Source organism: Trachypithecus francoisi, unplaced genomic scaffold (assembly GCF_009764315.1).
Source record: "Trachypithecus francoisi isolate TF-2019V2 unplaced genomic scaffold, Tfra_2.0 Lachesis_group6, whole genome shotgun sequence".
NCBI lineage: Eukaryota > Metazoa > Chordata > Mammalia > Primates > Cercopithecidae > Trachypithecus > Trachypithecus francoisi.
Window position 1 is genome coordinate 24,958,593 of NW_022681471.1, and position 16,140 is coordinate 24,974,732.

The 16,140-nt window shown below is 40.7% G+C and overlaps 1 protein-coding gene across 1 annotated transcript in view; it reads left to right on the plus strand.

Moving 5' to 3' along the window:
* ADGRG4 (adhesion G protein-coupled receptor G4) overlaps window positions 1-14,499 on the plus strand; it is a 107,417-nt gene extending 92,918 nt beyond the window's left edge. Inside the window, 5 exon segments of the mRNA XM_033201613.1 lie at window positions 1,769-1,847; window positions 4,230-4,510; window positions 10,933-11,034; window positions 12,002-12,169; window positions 14,300-14,499. Of these exon segments, the coding sequence (XP_033057504.1) occupies window positions 1,769-1,847; window positions 4,230-4,510; window positions 10,933-11,034; window positions 12,002-12,169; window positions 14,300-14,337 (668 nt within the window). The 3' untranslated portion in view covers window positions 14,338-14,499.
* The last annotated feature ends 1,641 nt before the right edge of the window (window positions 14,500-16,140 follow it).

The following is a 16,140-nucleotide window of genomic DNA, read 5'->3' on the forward strand; positions in this document are numbered from 1 at the left end:
AGAGGCAGGAAAGGCTAAAGTTTGGTACTTGGAAGCAGGAAAACTTTAGTTACACACACAAACTGAGAAGTCTGACTGGCTCAATCAGTAAAGAAAGATACAATAAGCCACTCTTAGGTTCAGTTTACTACTTACATAAACCGTGAAAGGAAGGGTACCTAAAAGTGCCAGCTTTCATGTTCTTGTCCCCCACACTAAAAATAACGACACCAGAACAAAGGGAATGGATGACTGTCACATGACTTGTAGGATTCCCGGTGGCTGAGGAGCTAGTTTTAAATGGAAGTGATGCTGTTTCCTATTCTGCAGCCCTATTCTGAGGGGGCAGGGTACAAAGGCCCACACCTCTGCAGAGCCCTGGGAGATGATGAGAAGCTGTCTCCTGACAGCCTCCTGGAGGAGATAGGGAGGTGAATAGGAGATGGCCCCAGAGCACCTCCCCACAGGCCTCCCATCTTCTTGAATTTGTGGAGGTCTGCAGGGCACACCGCCCAAATTCAGATAAGCCTTTACCTGCGTGGTCTATGTGCATACATGCAAGGTCACCAGGAAGCCACAGCTGAGCTGTCCCACTACAGGGAGTTTTGGAGCATTTCAATACTGGACAAAAGCAATCAACTGTAAGGAAAATATAGATATTAACATCTGTTTATGTTTGAAGTTCTGCCTTATGAATGCCAAAGCAACCTGTTGGAAAGGTTATTTTAATGACAAAAACCACAATTACTTTTGCACCAACCTAATGAATCCCTGTCCAAGACAGTAAATTTGTTTATATTTTTAAAATAACAACAGAAGGGATTTAAAAAAAATTTTTTTCAATATGTAAACACAGCTTGAAGACTGCCACACAACTTCCATCCTAAAGATGAGACCTTCCTCTGTCTCTCCCTTCCAGCCTTCGGGGGTATTTTTAAAAACATTTGCAGCATTCTAGGTGCTGTGCTTGGGGTGGGCTATACAGATTTGAAGGGACTATCCTGTTTATCACAGAATGGGACAGTGGAGGATTTTTCAAGATACTTGGCATTCTGGGCTTTGGAACAGCTTTGGAAAGCATGTAACAAAACCCCTAAAATGTATGTAGGTGTATGCTCTTAGTCTAGGAGAAATACAATTGAGAGATAAAGAAATCATTTAAGTTTTGCAAATGTACATGAAATTGGATTTTTAAACCCTGCGTCTATACTCTCCTCACGTTTGACCATTTTGACTGAACTGATTGCTTTATTATAGTCTGGCTGAATTGAGTGGTTGTTAACTGGTCGATCTAGTCAAAATGTCAAACTAGTAATGAGTGTGGAAACAGTTTCCCTGTCAAAAAAGCACTGAAGGCTGCAGCTGATTGCCTGTGCCTTTTCCCTAAGGTGACCTAGACAAAAAGCTATTGGGAAGGAAGGGGCGATGTGGAAAGGGAGTAAAAATTAGGGGCTTATCATCTAAGAAGAAATGCTTGATGCGAACTTGCATTCCAATCAACTAGATACTTCTTTTGCCAAGTTGATTTTTTGGCACTTGAGCTATTTTTAATAACTGGTGGGTGTTGTATTGGAGCCATTGGCATGCTGTCTAGTTTAGCAGATTGGAGAACTCCTAGAAATGTTTAACTCGGAAGAATTCACAAACATTTTGCAAACAACAGTATTTTGATGCCCGCACATCTGTGGCTCATTTGAACAGTGTCTTAATGTATCATCACCCACAGTCATTGATTAGGATGCCTCCCTGCTACCTGAAGAAATGCCTTTAACTTGCTTTCCCCCTGCAGGAATCCCAGCAATCATGGTGGCAATCACAGTCAGTGTGAAAGAAGATCTGTATGGAACTCTGAGCCCAACAACTCCATTGTAAGTACCAGCATCTCTTTCTCTAGCGGTGGGGCTCTGGCCCAGCAAGGTATGGTAAAGCGTTCTTGCCTGGGATTGGTCTTGACCCTGGCTTCAGGAAGAAATCAGCCTAAGTCCTTTTGCCCTAAACATAGTCAAGGCTACATTTATGTAATGGTTAGTTGTCTGGGTCCTCTATGACCTTGGGCAAGTTACTTTACTTTTTAGTTCAATTTCCTCCTCTGGAATATGGGAATAATAATGTTTCCTCTTAACGTCCTGTGCAAATTAAAATGATATCATGTATGTAATGTGCTCAGCATATTGCCTGTTCTACCGCAAATGCTGTGTAACTGGCAGGTATTATGATTACAAAGCTCACACATTGCAAAGGTCATTGCAAAGAGTTAATGGCCACTACAAGGAAATTCTGAGATGATTTGGAAAACATTTTTTACCTTTCGGCAGCAAAGGTCTTCTCTGAAGAACGCTAAACAGCTTTCCTTTGTAAACGGCCTCAGCTTTGTTGTTCTCTTGTTTCTTTTCATTTTTTTCTTTTTCTCCCATTTGATGTATAAGCTCATCTCTTTAGTTCTGTCAACCACAATCACACGAGAGTAGCAATTCACTTCACCCCACCTCTCCAAAACCTTCTTTTACAGGCGTGTAGGCGTGTAGACAGTTGCCCTGCGGTCCTTTAGGCTGCACAATCTCATTTTACACTTCTGATTATTCCATTCTTTTTATCATTGCCTCTCAAGTTCTTCCACTATAGATTTCCTCTCCCACTGGACTGGAATCAAATGTAGGAGGTCCTGCTCCAAGACTCCCCCATCTTTCATATTGAGATGACAGTTTCCAGGGGGTCAAAATTATTTTGCCCTTTACAGCAGATGCTTTCTAATTAAAATTCCTTGTTATCTTTTCTTTCTCTTCCATTTTCTCTTCCCTTCCTTCTCATCTCCCGCTCCAACCTCCCCCCTTGCCTGTTTTGTGACTTAAAAGGTCCCCAGTGTCTACCTAATGGTGACTCTTCTTGAACCATCAAAAGCAAGAGCTAAAGCAAAACCAGAACAAAATCAACTCCACTTTTTCCCAAAAGAGACTTTTCAGATGTGACTTGGTTAATAAGAGGCAGACTGCTCTGATAGTTTTTTTTCAAATTATATTTTGAAGAAGTAACTCATGCACATGGAACAAAATCCAAATGTACAACAGGGTAGAGGATGAAAAATAAGCCCCACTCCAACCTCCAGCTACCCAGTTTCCCTCCTGAGGTAACTCTTATTACCAATTTATTACCAAAGATCAAATTTGTATGGATATTCTCTTGCACACTTTGTTACCCAAGTGGTAGATATACACCATTTGGCACCTTGGTCTTTCCACTTAACAATATATCTTGAAGGTGATTCTCTACCCAAACATGTAACACTATCTCATTTTAATAGTTTTCTATAGCATCCTTTAAGGATGCTGATAATATTCAGGGAACTCTAGGTATCAGAATCTATTAGGAAAATTAAATGTTTTGTAACACGTTTGCAACAAACACACAAACTCACACATATGTGAAAGTTTCCATGCCAACATAAATAACATGACCAAAAGAGATTTTCCTGGTTTTGGAAAAGAGAGCTCGTTTTAAGTTGACACACAGTTAAATTAGTCAAGCTTCTCCATGTTCAAAAATCAGGGAAAATGCCTCCAGTAATTGCAAATGTTATTAAATGGAATATCTGTTCATATGAATCACTGCATATTTTTTCTTTAATAAAAACTATGGAGTCATTAATCAATCCAGTGGCCAATGTTGCCTTTGTCATCCAAACACATCATATTTTAAAGCAGTACACCTAGAGCTGTTCTCTTTTTGTAGCATTTTCATTAACTTTCATAATTTCACCATTGTTTGATATAGCTTTCAGAAAAGCCACTCATTGCTCACATCCTTTCACTGTGATATTTATCATGTAAAGTAGAACTCATCCTGCAAATAAGAGCTTAGGTGTAAGGTGTTGGAGGGGAGGGTGTGCGGGGGCGGTGTGGGGAGTGCGGCGACAGAGAGCCACCTTGGGGGAAAATGTATTATTCGTTTTTCTGCTATTAACGAATAGAACCATTTCCTAGGGAATTGGACTGACAGGTTCTGCATATGTAGGGCAGAAACTATCCTCTAGGATTTCTGACTTAGTGTTGGAGAGAACCCTGAAGTGGGGCTCAGGAGATTGAGGTTCTTGTCCCAGCTCTGCCTCCAGTTGGTGTGAGTGAACTCTGTCCAGTTCATTTCTCTAGGGCTAGATGCCCTTAGGGTGAAAGAAAATTGACTAGATGATCTTCAGTCTCTGAGAAATAGGACTTTATGTTTCCCTATCTCATGATAGTCTTCTTTGTTTCTTACAGTTGTTGGATTAAAGATGATTCTATCTTTTACATCTCAGTGGTGGCTTATTTTTGCCTCATATTTCTCATGAATCTCTCCATGTTCTGCACTGTTCTTGTTCAACTGAATTCTGTGAAATCCAAAAGCCAGAAGACTCGGCGGAAGATGATCCTGCATGACCTCAAAGGCACAACGAGCCTGACATTCTTACTTGGCCTCACCTGGGGGTTTGCCTTTTTTGCCTGGGGACCCGTGAGGATCTTTTTCTTGTATCTTTTTGCCATTTTTAACACTTTGCAAGGTAACTGCTGCTTTTTTGCCTTTTCCGTGGCCAGCTACAGCTCCAGCAAAGCTTTTGTTGCTGTAGAAAATAATCTCACGTGTTGAAAACATTAACTAGATGTTAGTCTTCATTAAATGCACACACAGCCCACTCTCTCTTACTCAGTGGTATAGGGAGAAGCCCAGATAGGTAACCCAACTTTAGGTAGTTGGAAATGTCTATATTAAACACTGATTGGCAATACTTCATACAGTGTTCATTGTATCAACACATTGTGCTAAAAAATGTACAGATTCACACTCATGTTGATATTTTGAAGTGCACAATCCAGCTAAACATAGCAATTAACTGGAAAGCAGAAACATTAAAGTTTTGGCCCCATAGACTCTATCTGCATCAGATATCCTAATATTTTGGGAAAAAGCCAGGCTAGACTATCATAGAATCATACAGGAATGAAGGTTAAAAGCAAAGGGCTATGGGAAAGGCCAAGGTTGTAGCCTTGATTTTGCTATAAGGCAACCTTTAAAAAGTTACCACAATTGGTTGAATTAGATGATCCTAAGCTAAAGGCCCTAGAGCTCTTTTAATTATTTTCCTTTATTCTGATGAAATGAACAAATAATCAATGAAGTGATGAAATGGTCGACAAAAGATGGCATGAGAAGTAAAAGCTAGGGGCTGGGTGCAATGGCTCATGCCTGCAATTCCAGCACTTTGGGAGGCCAAGGCGGGCAGATCACTTGAGGTCAGGAGTTTGAGACCAGCCTGATCCACATGGTGAAACCCTGTCTCTACTAAAAAATATAAAAATTAGCTGGGCATGGTGGTATGCGCCTATAATCCTAGCTACTTGGGAGGCTGAGGCAGGAGAATCGCTTGAACTCCGGGAGGCGGAGGTTGCAGTGAGCTATGATCATGCCACTGCACTCCAGCGTGGGCAACAGAGAGAGACTCTGTCAAAAAAAAAAAAAAAAGAAAGAAAGAAAGAAGAGAAAAACAGAAAAGAAAAGAAAGCTAGGGATTTGGTTCATATAACTCTGAGTAATTGCTTATGTTCATTTTAACCTGATTTTGCCTATTAAAAATACTGAGGGGAAGAGTCCTGCAAAATTATTTTGTGTGAGTCTCTAATTCTACCCCATACTTTTATCCTCAAGTTTGGTCCGGTCCATCTGGGCTACTCCAGTAGGGACAGGCTGAGGGTCAACTTGGCATTTCATTGGGTTAGAGTCTCCCTTTGTGCTCTCTGCTATTTTTTTTTCATTCAATAAACCCTTCTTTTCCATACTGAAGCCCACTGATGATCCCATGGGATGCTCCTGCAATGAAAAAGTTCTATGGTCAAATAACTTTGGGAAATGTGGCAAATTACATTCCCCCTTTCTTGGAATAGCACTAGGTACATTAGCATCGTAAAAGCTCTATTACAGAAAAAAAAAAAATTGTCTTTAAAAACTTGATTTAATGTAGTGTCTTAAAAACTTCTGAACCTTTTATTGTGGTCATTGTTAATCCCTGAGGAACCTTGAGAAAAATAAATTGGCATGCAGTTATTATATGCCAGGCACTTGCAAAGTGCTGCGGGGGGCGGGGGGAAGCAATGTAGCAGAAGGCATGGTTTTTGCATTTATGTTTTATGACTCCAGAAACCATCTTATTTTAGAGCAATGAGGTGGATCAATGGAAACTTTCTGTCCCACCAGATCCTGCCAACCATATACAGCCATGTTCTAACTGGAATATAAGAAGTCACAAAATGTGTTGTTCTTCCTTCACATGCCATTTTTATTGCCTCTGGTAGTAGGAATGGAATTTTTAGAAACTCTCAATACCACCCTCTCTTGGTTCCCTTTGAGGCTACTGGCATTTGGTTGAATTCTACTGTAGAACTGAAGGTTGTATTCTAGTGTAGACCCTGGTGATCGTTCTACACTTTTTCTGTGGATAGAACTGCTTGGCCCACACTACAGTATTCTAACCTGATGCTCTAACCTCAAGAACTAACCAGTCATGGTGTAGAATGTTCACGGAAACGGATTAGAACCCAAGCGCCTGTGAAGACTTCCTCCACAGTGGTAACTCCAGGCTTCTCTTTGGCTCAGTGATTCTGAGGAAAAATGCACTCACTCTGTGAAAAGAGGGGTTAAAGGAAAGCTGGCAAAAGATAAAGAAAGCAAGGCAGTTCTGATTTTAAAAAGGAGGGGCAGGGGTGTTTTCAAAACCATTCTTATGGTGGAATGTAGCATCTAAGGAAGGAGACCGCATGGATAGAAGCAGAATTTAATGAGATATTTCTTTTCTTTTCAACTTTTATTTCAGATTCAGGGTAGATGTGCAGGTTTGTTAGCTAGGTATATTATGTCATGCTGAGGTTTTGGGTGTGAATGATCCCATCATCTAGGTAGTAAGCATAGAACCCAATAGTTAGCTTTTCAATCCTTACTTTCTCCCTCCTCTCCCCTCTAATAGTCCCCAGTTGTCTACCATTGCCATCTTTATGTCCATGTGTACCCCATGTTTAGTTTTCACTTTTAAGTGAGAACATGCAGTACTTGGTTTTCGTTCCTTCATTAATTCACTTAGGGTAATAGCCCCTAGCTGCATCCATGCTGCTGCAAATGACGTGATCTCATTCTTTTTTTATAGCTGAGTAGTATTCCATGGTGGCTATGTAGACACTTTCTTTATCCAATCCACCATTAATGGGCACCTAATTTGATTCCGTGTCTTTGCTATTGTGAATATTGTTGCAATGAACATAAAGGTGCATGTATCTTTTTGGTAGAGTGATCTGTTTTCTTTTGGATAAATACCCAATAATGGGATTGCTGAGTCGAATAGTAGCTCTGTTTTAATTTATTTGAGAAATCTTCAAACTGCTTTCCACAGTGACAGAACTAATATACATTCCCACCAACAGTATATAAGTGTTCTAACTGGGTATTTCTTGAAAACTAAAATCAAAGTCCCATAGATCCAGCACCAAAAGAGCCAAGCTGTCTCTGTCTGTCGGATATGCCTTATGTCCATCAAGCACAAAGTCTTGCCAGTCCTGCCTGAAATGACTACAAGATAGCATGTACCATCTTGTAGCAAGGGAGTTTTCAGAGCTCAGTTTCAAATTCAAGACACACACACACGCACGACCCGAATAACCTCCAAAACAAATGGTGGAACAAGTGAACAAAGTAGTCATTTAAAAGACAAATGACAAGCTTGCAATGCTGGCTGAAGGGGATGGGGGTGACCTGTGGTCAAGTGGGAAAAATTATGCTCATGATGAGCTATTTGTGAAGGAAAAATGCACAAATAAAACTGCAGGTGACAAAAACCTGACATCTTCCCTCATGCCTGTGTTTTCCTAGTGAGTAAGCAGATCAATCTGTTATGGGAAAGGAAAAGGAAAGCTGTCAGCAGAGGGGGAGAGTTGGCAGGCAGCTCATTGGAATTCACAGAATAACCTTTAAGTCTGAAAACTAAACTCCATGCAAAAAATCAGAGTAGTAATAGGTGCTTGACGTCACTGTCACCCCTTGTACATGCTGAAGTTGGAGGAGTTTTGCCTGCTCTGAGACTGTGGTTTGCTCTCCTTGGGGTGCTGTGCCCCCTTCCAGGTGGCTGCTGCTCAGAAAAACAGCAAACACTGCTGAATTCATCCCCGCAGTTGTTTGGTTACACATGGGGATAAAGCTTTTGGGAGAGTTAGAGAGACATGCCATTCCATTTACATGCCATTCCGTTTAGCCTCCTATCTGGAATCAGAGTCTCAGGGTTGGGGCTAGGGAGCCAAGATCTTCCCAATCAAACTTCCCATCGAGTGACAAGAAGTCACTTGCCTCTGCCTGAAACTTTCCATAGACTGAGAGCTCACCATTCTGTAAAGCAAAGCATTTAACTTCTTATCAGCTCTGATGTGGTACCAGTTTTCCTTACCTGAGGTTAGTATAGTACAGTAGTTAAGACCTTGGGCTCTATAGTCAGACTGCCTGTATTCGAAACTGGTGCTGCCAGCTCAATGTTAGCTCTGTGACCTGAGTCAAGTTTACTAGATTTCTTGGACTCCGAGTTTCCTCAACTATAAAAATGAGACTAATAGTACAATGCCTATCATATACTCATTGCCAAATAAACACTAGCTGTGATTTGTTAGTATGTGGTTGCTCTGGAACATTCTTCCATTTCTCCTGGATCTAACCGGGCAACTGTACAGATACAAGCCTAATTTGTCCTTTTCATGACAGCCCTTTCAGATCTGTGGCTAAGTTACCACCTCTTCTCACTCTATGTTTTCCACTCCAAGTTTTTTTTTTTTTTTTGGTCTGGATACAGCATCCCAGCTCTTTCAGCTTTTCTTCACTATCCTTCTTCACTGTATTCTTGAATACTTCTGTTTGTCATCTTGCTCTTAAAACAAAGCCTCCCAAACTGAACATGGTGCTGGTGGGAGGTATGGTCAAACAAGGACAGAATATGGCAGGAGACTGTCACTCGCCTCAATCAAGATTCTTTTTATTTATTTACTTTTTATTATACTTTAAGTTCTAGGATACATGTGCACAATGTGCAGGTTTGTTATCTTTACTTCCAGCAGTGCTCTAGCTGAAATTTGCTTTGGGGCATTTACAATAGACTGGTGCTCAGTTTACAATGGGTTAAGACCTCTTTGATACTAATCATTTACCTTCAGGACAACTGGCCAATTTAGAGGCAAGCTGAACCTGTATAGAGAATAAAGGTTTCCAAACTGCACTTGGATCAGAATAAATATTTTGAGGCTCAAGCAGTTATCACTATGTTGTAGGTGGATGTGAGAGTTTGTGTATCAAGTGCCTTGGAGCTCAAATCAACATACATTTATTGAGCTGCAGCAGTTAGTGCATTAAAGATGAAGGGCAAAATGACATAAATATGAAAAGGAAACATATCTCGGCCCTCAAAGACTCAACAGCTAGGTGGAAAAATGGGAAATAGATGAATAATTGTATGGCTACATATAACAATACAAGAAACAAAATGTTATGAGAGTTCAGAAGTGGGAAAAATGAGTTTCAGTTTGAGGCATCTGGAAAGGTTTTGTGGATAAAGACTTTTTGTAATGGACCATAAATATAAGTCAGGCTATTGACAGGAGTTATTTTTGCCAATTCTACCCCCAACTGCAGGAAATCTAATTGGTCCTCCAGGGAATTTGCAATCAAGATAATTTTTTTTTTTTTTTTTTAAGACAGAGTCTTGCTCTATCACCCAGGCTGGAGTGTAGTGGCTCGATTCTGGCTCACTGCAACCTCTGCCTCCTGGGTTCAAGTGATTCTCGTGCCTCAGCCTTCCATGTAGATGGGACTACAGGCATGTGCCACCACACCTAGCTAATTTTTGTATTTTTAATAGAAACGGGGTTTCTCTATGTTGACCAAGTTGGTCTTGAACTACTGGCTTCAAGTGATCCACCTGCCTCTGCCTCCCAAAGTGCTGGGATTACAGGTGTGAGCCACCATGCCTGGCCAAGATAATCTTAAGTCATACTTTTATCTTCCAAGGAGATATTTCAGAGGGTGAGAAAGAGAAATGGCCAGCACTGCTGACAAAGACTTTCAGCCCCTCCCTCCCCCTTGCAGGACAAAATCAGGGCTGGCATTGGAGGTTGAGGGTCAAATCCATGGTTTCCACATGGTGTCATTATGCCAAAAAGCATGTGTAATAGTTATTTATTGCTATGTAATACATTACCTCCAAATTTTACCAGCCTAAAACAACAAAAATTTATTATCTCACACAGTGTCTGAGGATCAGGAATTCAGGAGCAGCTTAGCTGGGTGTTTCTGATGCAGGGACTGTCGTAAAGTTGTAGTCAAGCTGTCAACCGGGCCTGCAATGATCTGAAAACTTGACTGGGACTGGGGAATGTGCTTCCAGGAAGGCTCATCCACATGGTCGTGGACTGGAAGCCTAAGTTCCTCACCATGTGGGCCTCTCCACAGAGATGCCAGGATGTCCTCAGGACAAAATACTTGGCTTCCTTCAGAGTGATGAGAGAGAGAGAGAGAGAGAGAGAGAGGGATCTTTTATAACCTAATCTTGAAAGTGACATGCCATCCCTTCTGCTATATTCTATTGGTACAATGTGGAAGGAAACTACACAAGGATCTCAATGCCAGGATGTGGGGATGATTGAGAGCAATCTCAGAGAGGGGCTACCTTACCTCTCATGCTCTAGGATGAACAGCAGCCCTGGGACAAAATAGTGGTTGACATGAAGTCTTGATATAGACATTTTTGCCTTTGGGAGGGAGGCTACAAAGACAAGATCAGAAAGCCAGTAGTAGTCCTGGGGTTCCTTGAAAGTAGTATCTCTCATGACAGGAGCAGACCTGAGTCAGGGCATTGGTGACAGCTGGTGAATGAAACCGAAAAAGACTGACCTTCTTCTCCTGGCTTAGGATTCTTCATTTTTGTGTTTCACTGTGTGATGAAGGAGAGTGTGCGGGAGCAGTGGCAGATACACCTCTGTTGTGGGTGGTTGCGATTGGATAACTCTTCTGGTAAGATGTCAGTTTGGATGAAGTTTTGAATTTTACATGTTTTACAAAACTGCTCAGATTAATTTGTCTCCTAACTTGAGTACATAGAGCATATCAGCATCAAAACACAGGCTGTTTCCATGTCATGAAAATGATTTGTGCTTTTGAGCTGAGATGAATGAAGTCAAATGAAGAATGTGACTTGGGCCATATTTTAAACTAGGGATGCTTTTGTTTTGGCCCAGATTCCTTGGATTGCTTACCCTCACTGTCACATCAGTCTAATTCAATTAAAAGAACATTGAATGCGTGTCTACTGTGTTCCAGGCACTGGGTCTCAGGGGCTTCTGGCTAGTAGCCAACAGTGGGTTGAGTGGATATAGGAAGCAAGGAGTGGTGGTGGAGGTAGAGAGAACTTATAAGCATTCCTAAGATGCCTGGCCAGTGGGCTGCACAGGTTTACTGATGGCCCACAAACTGGGGGCTGTGGTGAACTCAGATGTTGCCTCTTAACGCTGATGCTTCCCTTAAGAATGTTTCCAGTGCAGGCAAACTGATGTTATCTGTATCAAAAGGATCTTCCATCCAATTTAGGCAGCTTCTCTCAGTCTCAATACAAAGCCTAATCAATTTTATTTAGTGAAGGCAGCATTTGAACTCTAAGATTCTACAAGTAGCACTGAGATTCCCCCCATTCCCCACTTTATGCTGGCCATATCAGCAATCTGCTGGTCCTTGTGCTCTCGGAAAAGCAGGCATCCTTGGTATGTGAATTGTCTCTTCTTACACCACACATTATAGTACAAACCTACTTCTTACAACTTCATAGAAAAGCTGACTCCTTCAGGTACCCAGAATGAACACTGCATCAAGCTTTGTGTTTTTAAACCAGATTATTGAAGTGTAATTTATATACCATAAAATTCACTACTTTAAGTATAGAATTTGATGAGTTTTATGTTTTTAACTTTTCTTGGTATCATTTCAGATGGGAGCAGCCGGTGTCAGATAAAAGTTGGATATAAACAGGAGGGACTAAAGAAAACCTTTGAGCACAAACTGTTGACACCATTCCTCAAGTCAACTGCAACTAGCTCCACTTTCAAATCTTTAGGCTCTGCACAAGGCACACCTTCAGAAATAAGCTTTCCAAGTGGTAAGAAAAAAGGGCTGTGTTGTCTACATTTATATTGCATATTGAATTAACGTGAGACCACATACTGGGTCTTGGATGATACTTCCTCTTCAAAACTAAGTGCACATGTGCATGTGTATGCCTTGACTCATTCTTGGCTGAGAAAGTGTGTATAGAAGCATAGAAATGTGTACAGAAGTGTGTATAGATGTGTCTGTACCTAGTAAATTTAGTAAGTATGAATGTGTTATTAGACTAATAGAGGAAAGAAAAGATGGGAGGTTAGAAAATTCATGAGTAATTAAAAACAATTGTCACAGACCGTTAAAACCAGAAGGAACCTTAGACATTGTCTAGTCCAATCCCTTCATTTTACAGTTGAGGAACCTCAATCAGGGAAAAGGAAAATGCCTTATTGACAGTCACTGAGTCCATCCTTACCATCCAGTAAAACTGGGGCCAGTCACTCAGCCCTCAGCCATCCAGCAGAACTGGGGCCAGAACTCAGGTCTTCTGGCTCTCAGGGCTAGTACACCTATCAAGAAAACTCTCAGAGATACACATCCATCTTAGATGCTGAGCTTCTTCCATAGGAAGCCATATTTATAAGAAGAGACAGATGTTCAGTTGGGAATGGGGTGTTGTACCTAATTATGTAAAAAGAGAAACTGTAGGAAAAGGATTGGCCTACAGGCTTAAAGTAAAGAGAAAGGCAAAGTGAGCAAGAACTTAAGAACTTCAGGTTGATATTGTGATGATTCTGCATTGTGTGCTTCTAGTTAGATGATAGTGCAGTGGTCTTTGGTTGCCTTTCTTTAAGACCAAAGTATACTCCAGTTCACACACACTTTGGTGGCCTGGCTGTTGTCATTCTCCTGCCCTCTCAGTGCTGGAGGCAGGACTGCCTCATTCTCTAGTGTTTTTCTTTATATTGGTTCCAAAAACCAGTTCTGTGTCCAAGGGCTGAAGGCAATCTGGAAGCAGCAAGGTGGGTTAAAAAAAGCATCAAACTTGGAGTTGGAAGGCTTTGGTTCAGGTTCCAGCTCTGTCAGTCACTCTGTGACCTTGATCACATCACTTCTCTGCTTGGAGATACATTCTTTCTACGTTTAATATGAGGAGGCTAGAATGGATAATCTCTTAAGTGCCTGCCAGTTTCAGGACTGTGTATGACGCAACGCTGTTTTCCAGTTTAGGCTGGTTGACTACTGTATAAAGTCTCAGTCTCCCATTTTTGTGTGGGAAACTTAGTGATGCACATGAAAAAAACCTCTCCCTGGCCACAAGCATTTATCGAACTCTGGCCAACTAACTTGTGGATATGTCTTGGTGCTCATATAAAGGCACTGGGGTGCCGTGACATAGACAAGTCCTGGGTTGTGGAAGCACCTTAGTACATAATAGTTGGGGCTGGTTAGGAAATAACATTTTCCAAGAGAGTTATTTAGCATTGGATTTCTTGATGTCCCTGGGGACTGTTTAATTAGCAAATATACAGCCCAATGTGTACATATTTTGCTTCAGAGGATCACTAGCAAATACCGTATCCAGGATATTGATGTTGCCTTACCAAGCAATCGACCTGGAAAACCAACATTAAAGTGCTCATCAGCTGAGACAAACTGAGCCAGTGGGGCAGGTCGACCTGCCACAGGTTCTGAAACTGAAATCTGGGTGCTACCATTGTACTGGTGGCAGCCAGAAGCTTGATTCTATTAGCAGAGAGTGAAAAATCATGCCTTCTGTACCACCAGGCATTCTCAAGCTTGAGAAATAGCCAAACTTTCAATGCAAGAATATCAAATCTGTAAGGGATATAAATGTGTATGTTCACATTTTATGTCATCTTCTCTTGAAGGCCTCCAAGGTTTGTACATAAACATCCTCTCCCAGGTTAAGGCTAAGGTCAATAATGCTGCCTCTTATTCACAATGTAGGGAGAACATATGCACTGGTTGCCCAAACAGTGCTGTCAGGATGAATTAATTCACCCCAGATTTTATATAAAATGGTCCAAAGAAAGCAGCACATTCTTCCCTTCTCTTCTAATTCTTTATTTTTTCCTTCATTTGATAAAATTTTCTTATGCTTCTACTATGTGCAAAATCCCTGATGCCACAGCTGAAAATGTTCTTTTTTTCTTTACTGCAGATGATTTTGACAAAGATCCTTACTGTTCCTCTCCTTGAGTTGTGAAGTTGTGCCTAATTATGTAAAAAGAATATAATACCTGTGGAAATAAAAATGAATTCCAAGTGTGTACTTGCTCAGGTGATGGGAGCACCAAAATCTCACAAATCACCACTAGCGAATGTACTCATGTAACCAAATACTACCTGTTCCACCAAAATCTACGGAAATTTAAAAAATTAAAAATAAAAATAAAAACAAAAATCCCAAAATGAATTCCATTCACAAACAGAATTTTTCAATAAATCCCAGTAGAGATACTTGCCTCCTCCCAACCCCTGATTGGGGAAAATATTGAATTTGTGAAACAATCTGCTCCAACCTTGTATTTTAAATATTATTTTATATGGGGAAGAATAAGATAACATTTGGTAAATATTGAAGTCAGAATAATTCTCCTATTTGTCCTTATAGTGTTTCTTTTTTGGATAAGACTTCAGGCTATCGTTATGATATGTTACCTAGTATATCGTTATGATATATTAGAGGAGAAATGTCTACGGCATGGAAATTTTGTTTCAAAAGCTTTAAGTGTACATCAGCTTTGCCTTCTGTGGCTTCCCAGTCAGGTGTGCTGCTCACATTTGTCCTTGGATAGAAATAAGTAAAGAGAGGAACATTCTGGAAGGATACGCAAGCAACTGGTATCAGCGGTTGCCTTCAAGAAGGGTAACTGAGTATCTGGGGTCAAGGAGGAAGAGACATTTACTTTTCACCCTATACCTCTTTGTATCTTTTGAATCTTGTATTGAGAGAATATATTACTGCTTGGAGCAATAAATAAATGAATACATAAATAAATAAAGATAACCAGACCCTTCCAGTGAGAAAGATAAATGCCTACATTTCAATATCAAAAATCAAGTTCCCCAGGACCCTTATGAAAATGTATGATGCAGTGGGCTGTGGAGACAGTAGAGTTGGGTTCAAATCCCAGCTCTGTCGCTTTCTAGATGTGTGACCTCGTGATGTAATAATGATCATACATGCATCCTAAAATTGAAGTGAAACTGAAATAAGATGAGGTCTGAAAATGTTCTAGCACAGTGTAACACAGTACATCTTCATTCCTTTTTCTTTCAAACGCCCATCAGCTTACCACTCATCACCTCATGGCCCCAACCTACCATGTCTATGCCATTAAAGTTATCACATTGATCTTCTAAACAAAATTTAATGCTGACTACCAAACAGACTACAGCACTGGTGCCAGTCACTGGTATAAAGCTCCTAGGTCTCCATTGTTCCCCCTATCACCTCACATAATATAAAAATTAGGTTGGCCCTTAGGCCCCTGAATATCTGCCATCAGAGTCAAATCCATTGTTCCCCATGTGGTTTCATGTATACTTTTTTGATAGGGGAAGGTGAGTGTGTGTGTGTCTATGTGTGTGTGTCTGTCCGTGTGTGTGAAGGGACTAACATGAATAGTGATCAAAGTGTCTTGAATGTTACATGTCTTTGAACTGAAATATTAAGTCACCTTCACTCAAAAATAGATTTAAGGACAAGACTTGGTTGCAATTAGCACTTTTACAAATAAATGCATTCTGTACGTGGTTTGATTTGGGGGATCATTTTGGCTGTTAAAATGCCCATGATTGTACTTATTTTCAACAAGTAATAAAACCTTGATTGCTCTGCTGCTGCTGGAGTGATAAATGTACAACCTATCTCTAATGACCTGACTGTCGAGAACAGAAATGCTATTTGATAGAAAAGTTCATGATTCCTGTTATGACACCCCTTGTTAATTAGGAAAACATGGGCTTTCTACAATTTCAAAGGCAGCTTGAATTGCA